Source organism: Diuraphis noxia, unplaced genomic scaffold (assembly GCF_037042655.1).
Source record: "Diuraphis noxia isolate RWA-SAM2 unplaced genomic scaffold, SU_Dnox_SAM2 contig0001, whole genome shotgun sequence".
Taxonomy (NCBI): Eukaryota; Metazoa; Arthropoda; class Insecta; order Hemiptera; family Aphididae; genus Diuraphis; species Diuraphis noxia.
Window position 1 is genome coordinate 35,518,207 of NW_028301711.1, and position 6,483 is coordinate 35,524,689.

General features: G+C 26.3%; 1 protein-coding gene across 7 annotated transcripts in view; it reads left to right on the forward strand.

Annotated features, from left to right (window-relative positions):
• Positions 1-2,364, forward strand: part of RhoGEF2 (Rho guanine nucleotide exchange factor 2) — a 30,689-nt gene extending 28,325 nt beyond the window's left edge. For all 7 annotated transcript variants that reach the window (XM_015513267.2, XM_015513265.2, XM_015513264.2 and 4 more), the window contains 3 exons: positions 106-226; positions 295-362; positions 490-2,364. In XM_015513267.2, coding sequence (XP_015368753.2) covers positions 106-226; positions 295-362; positions 490-495 — 195 coding nt within the window. In that variant the 3' untranslated portion in view covers positions 496-2,364. The remainder of the gene's footprint in view (positions 1-105; positions 227-294; positions 363-489) is intronic.
• Positions 2,365-6,483: the final 4,119 nt, after the last annotated feature.

Genomic DNA, 6,483 nt, shown 5'->3' on the forward strand with positions numbered 1-6,483 from the left:
TGTAAATTCTTGATTATTAAATATTAAAGAATAACCATATTCAGATAGTTATTGCTGAAGGTGGTGTTTAAATAACTTATGAACTAATTATTTCTATCTATTTAGATATCAACTACGAAACATGGTAAACTAGAAGAAGACTTACGTAAAGAACTTCAGACATATCGAGAAAGACTACATGCTTTTCAAGAAAAATCAATAGGATCTACTAATACTGAAAAAAATAGTAATTATAAATTTTAAAATAATCATTTCAACATTTCACAATCTAATAAATATTGTTTTATTCTATAGAAACTGAGAGTTCTGTCGAAAATGCTTGCTCTGTCAACAGTCCTGAGAAAAATGGATCATCATTAGAGGTGAGATAAATCAAATGTTATATTTTCTTCATCGATTAATGACATGTTCTTATTAAATTTTTTTTTTTGTTATTTTAAAATGTATTTCATAGTATTTTTACTTAATTTAAAGATTTGCTGTTCACAGGTATGAGTGTATTTACTATTAAACATCAATGCATAACATACACACATTACCAATATATAATAGTATGTCATATCATGCCAATTCGTTTTCACTGTGTCATTTTAATAGTCTACCGCTTATAAATTGTATCAATATCTTTTAAATCTTTATATTGAAAGTATATATTTATTTATTTATATTTTATTATTTTATTTAAATGATAATTTTTATGAAGGTAACTAACAAATGATCATTGTTTTATTTTTTTAAATCTTATTTTACGTACTGTTTTATTTAATTTTTTTAAGACTGTGTAAAAATACCTATACGATTATTTTAATAAAGATAACTTTACAACTTAACTTACGATACCTTAATATCTTAAAGATATTGCTATTATTTTTATTATTTATTTATTATGATTTTTTTTTTTTTATTGCTGTTTTAAATTCAATATAAGTGTTAATACCTTTACTTATATGTTTTAATTACTACTTAATTTAATTGTATGTTTTTTTTTTAGTCTTACATATTAAGTGTTACTTGTTACCATATAACAAGGTTTGCGTAATTTGTTAATATGTTAAATTAATTTAAAAACAAATTAAATTGTAAGCTTTATTATTTGCTAAGCCAATATGAGACTAGCTTCAAATACAATTTTACACCTATTCAATGTTTAAACATGAAAAACTTTATTTTTTAAATATATAAATTAATTTAATAGCACAGTAACATTTTTTTATGTATTATATTTCTTTGGGGCATTGCGTTAATATTAATGATCAATACAATATTAGAACAAAAAATGTATTGATTTAGTAATAGTGTCTATAGAAAAAAATGTATTTCAATATATAATTTTTATTGTAATACAATTATAACTTTGTGCAGTTGTATAGCTAGCATTCTTTTTAAAGGGGTTTCTAATATAATATATATTTACTATTTTACTATACCTATATATATCAAAATATAATTAAGGTTATGAAAAAAAAGTGATCCAATAAATACATCTTACAATCAATATTTATTTCTATTTAAATATGGGGAAAATAATAATAATTTTTATATTTTTATATAACACATGTTAAAATGGGTATCTTATTACTCAAGAGGTTGCCATACCTGCATGCACACTCCGTCTTACAAGTGCATAGCATAACAAATTTTCACTCATCAAATCATGTTTAGCTCTATTCGTTCAAAAATCTTTTATAAAATTTAAAGGTAAGAATATTATGTGTTATCTATATTAGATTTTACAATACTTCAATTTTTTTTAGCGTCTTGTGTATATTATAATTTAGTGTTAATTAAAAATACTCATAAAACACTTAAAAACTAAACTATTGTAGAAACCCAACGTTTGAACACGGATAATATTCTTACCTTAAAATTTTTAAGAGGTAAATTCACTTTAATTTTTAAAGTAACGGAGGTAAACATGATTTACTGAGTGTAAATTTGCTGTGTTACGCACTTGTATGATGTAGACATACGGTGTGGCGTCCTCTTAAACACTAACCCTCCCTCCACTGTAAGCACAACTGATGTAATTTGTATGTCGATCAAATTTGATTGCAATCATCTTATGATAATATATGATCATTTAATGTATACTTGTTAATTGTATCATATTGATGAAATTGTGTTGCTAATTATTTCAATATCACAACGCTGAAGATGCCCTATGAATATAAATCTATCACAAATTATTCATGCTATATGCAAAGAGTAATTTATTTGTATAATTTTTTAGTAGGTACCTTGTTATAAACTCTAGAAATTAATTATACGAAAAACTTAATTATTTCTTCTATAATTATTAAAAGTGTTTCTTATTTTATTTTAATTTATTATAATTGAATAAAGGTGAAGGTGTGCTTTTTAAAACTATCTGATTAAAATATATTTTAAAAGTTTTTTAAATTTCTCCTCTTAGAAGGAAAAATAACCAAAATATGTCTTGCACTATGGCTATACATGTCTTAAATAATAACTATTATGTATGAATTAGATTTAAACGCTTATGACTGAAAAGATTCTCAACAGCTTTGCTGGAATTCAAAAAGAAGAAATTTTTAGAGTGTGTTGTATGTGAAAGGACAAGATAAATATGTGATAGAAAATGGAAAAGTAATTAAAAAGGCTGTTGAATGAAGAATTTTTAAAGGGTGAAGTAAAGCGAGAAGTACAGAATAGTCCAATCCATGGCCCTTTGTTATTTTTTTGCCCCTCCCTCCTTTGAAGATAATATGTACCTAGTAAATATATTTAAAAAAACCACAAGATGGTGAAACTCAGTTATATCACAGACTAATATTAATAATAAAACAATATATTATTATATTAATTTAATATTATTCAGTAATGCCATTTGTTGTGAATAAAACAAAATATAAACTCTACCAGTATTTATATAAATTTGTATATTAGCCCACCAACTACAAAAGGTTGCTCCACTCCAGTGTTAACATCCAGGTATACTTCTGGATATTTATAATACTTCTCTAATTTCTTTCGCCCCTCCTGACAAATACAACTTTCTGACTTTCAACAAAATTTACCTATTTATTAAATGCACAATACTAATTTAAAAATAAATAATTTATATTTTCAATATTTATAATTTCTGAATTGTAATAAATTATAATAATACAATTTATAATATGTGACGACCTTAGATTAACCTTAGATTGATTTAAGAATTAAAAAATAATTCTTTTGTTTTATAGTTTTATATAAATTTGAAATGTCTAAATTATAAATTGTAATAAGAATAACACCTATTAATAGATATAATTCATAATACTAAAATGACGTATCACCATTCACCAATGAAAAAAAAGTAAGCCCCCCCAGAAAAATTGTCTGGATTCAACACTGGTCCACTCACTTGGTAATTTTATAAAGGGTGAGAGTGAATATTGTACGTGACAAAAGTAAGTTTTTAATATGACCTCAAAATTAGATGTTTAGCATTGAGTAGGTACCTAATTCTCTTTTATCATGGGTAATGTACGAGATCACAAATGCTAAACAGTAAACAGCGTCAGCAGTGACGTGTTACGAGATATATTCCTCACCCCATTGAAAATTCGTGTGCACACCCAAAGGTATAGATAATATACCTACTAAATTTCTTACTGCTCTCATCGATAATGGGGAGATTTTAAGCCGGTATCCGCCATTTATTAAAAGGGCAACTAAATGTTGATAACAAAGTATGTACATATAATATAGGTATACATATAAATATTTATTCACATATTATTTTATGTACCTATTCATAACTATTTGTTATAACATATATAATATAATATGATCTATATTTTATATTTTTGTCCAAAAACATTTTAGATACTTACGAAAAAAATTACACTTTGTCTCACATCAAGTAAACAACCAAATCACATCAAGAAGCTGGCACTATGAATTTTAAAGTGCCCATTTAAAAATGATATTTATTGAAAAAGTAGGTACCTATTTTATATTATTCGTAATATAATAGTGTTGGACGTATTTGTGTCCTTTTTAAAGATGGTAGCCTGATAAATCCCCGACTTTACTTAATTATCACAGTTAGCAATTTAGTTTATAATAGTTTATTATCTATATCTGTGAACACTCAACACACCACTGGTGTCGAATGGCAAATGCCATTGCCAGTTGCCATGATTTGCATAATTGCAAACATATTAAGTGAAGGTAAATATATGATATAAATGGATATGTAATAGGTAAGTTGAATTAACTTTTTTTTTAAATATTACATTTATTATACGACTATAATAGTACCTATATTATATTAAGTTCATATATTAAAATATTATTGTTATTCACTTTTGAGTTAATACCAACTTACAACAATCTAGATGAAATTGTAGTAAAATTGGCAACAACATAAAATTAATCTAAATACTGAAGGAGCCGTTTATTAGGTAAATACACGGACAATAATTGATACAATTTCGTTATTTAAACAAATTGTCACGGGGCGGACCGGCCATATAATAGAGCATTGAAAATAAACCAAATTATTAAAACATCACACCAGACACCAGTTATTTAAAACAATTAAGCTAAGGTCAGTTGACATAAATTATGTACCTACCAGCTATCCCGAAATAACCAATGTAGATACCTAAATCTTATCCTTGCTGTCGGTACGTTTATTTTTTCTGTACTTACCATAGGCTAAGCCCCCTCCCGTCATATTCTTAGTCCCGAACTTCCCAGCAGTAGTAAAATTTTTAAACTAAATAGTAAAAATAGTTTTATTTTTTTTTATTAATATCTTTTAATTTTATTGGTTATTAAACTATATATCATTGTATGTATTGAGTATAATGACTAATGACTAGGGCTCAGAAGTTGTAGGAGTTGCATATTTTTCTGTATACTATCGATTTATAGCAGACCAAGCTAGAAATCCAATGAGAACTTTAAATACGAAAATTAGAAATGCATTTTTTGTCAATTTTAGAAAAAAGTGCATATTTTTCAATTTTCATATGCTTTTTATACATATTTCTATATTTTCATCGGATTTTTTTAATATTTTAATAGAATATTTAGCCCAGTAACTTAATCACTGGCAGGGCCATATTTAGGGGGAGCTACAGGGTACTGTTGCACCGGGCGGCTGAGTAGGAGAGGGCGGCTAATTTTTTTATAACTTAAATTTGTATTTTGTATAATGATTAATGAGGCGTATTTTTTTTGTTGCCCCTTGATGTCAAATTCTTAAATATGGCCCTGATCATTGGTAGTTGAAACATGAACTAAGCAATGATTCTATGGGCTCTAAAGATTTGGGAGTTATGTATAAAAATCCTTAAGCTATCATAGTTTCACATATATCTTAAGAAAATTTAACTTAAAATAATACTTAATAATATGTTCATATTTTAATGTTTCCACAATACCACCTTGTTTATTATTTGTTTTATATTACAATTATAATCAATTAATGTAATGTGTTTGTGGGGGGGGGGGCAGTGCCCCTACTTAATTAACCTATTATTAAAATTCTAGGGCTGAAGCCCCCCTAACTTTAGGGTCTAGTCACGCCCATGGTACTGACGCAAGCAAACAAACATTGATAGATTCGTATTTTAAATAATATGGTAAAATATAATATATTACCTATATACATATCCACATACTTTTTTAAATTGTTCATACATTGTATATTTTTTTAAATACAATATATTATACTTTATACTTATGTAATATGTATCAAATAAGATATATATTTTTTTTTTCATAGTAAAAATCAAACCAATCGCTTTTTAGAAACAATTGATTAATTGACACATATCAACTTGGCCCCTAAGTGTCCTAATAAGCGGCTTTTACTGTATTTTGAAAATGTCATTATGTATCGATATATGGACAATGTAGATACATAATACAACCCATATACCTATTTAGTATTTACCTACGCATGAATTATTGAACTATGATATTGCAAATAAATTTGGGCCCTAATTTTATAGGTATTACATTTGAGTATATTTTCTAATGAGTTGAATATAAATCCTAACTTTTTATTTTTACAAATGGTAGGTAGGTACTTACCTAAAATATTGGTTACATGTTACCTACATGGCTTTTACTGTTATACTGTAGGTAAGTCTGCAAATATCAGTTATACAGTTATATGTGTTAGTTTTTTACTATAAATTAGTTTAAAACACGTGCATGTGCATTGTACACTAATTTAATGCAGTTTAATAACTGAAAAAAAACAAAGTGTACGTTTTGTTGGAATAGGTACCCACCGTAGCGAGGACTATAATAAATTTCTCGTATCCTCTTGGATAAATATCCTTTTATTTTTTATAGAAATGCTCGCACCACATACCCTACCTAGCACGGTTAAAAGGTTCTTTCTTACAAAGTAAAAATAATATACACATAGATTGTAACACAACATTTGGTAGTAATAAATTAAACTATTTATAAACTAATATTTGATAAACATATAGATGGCTGGGTGGCACGACT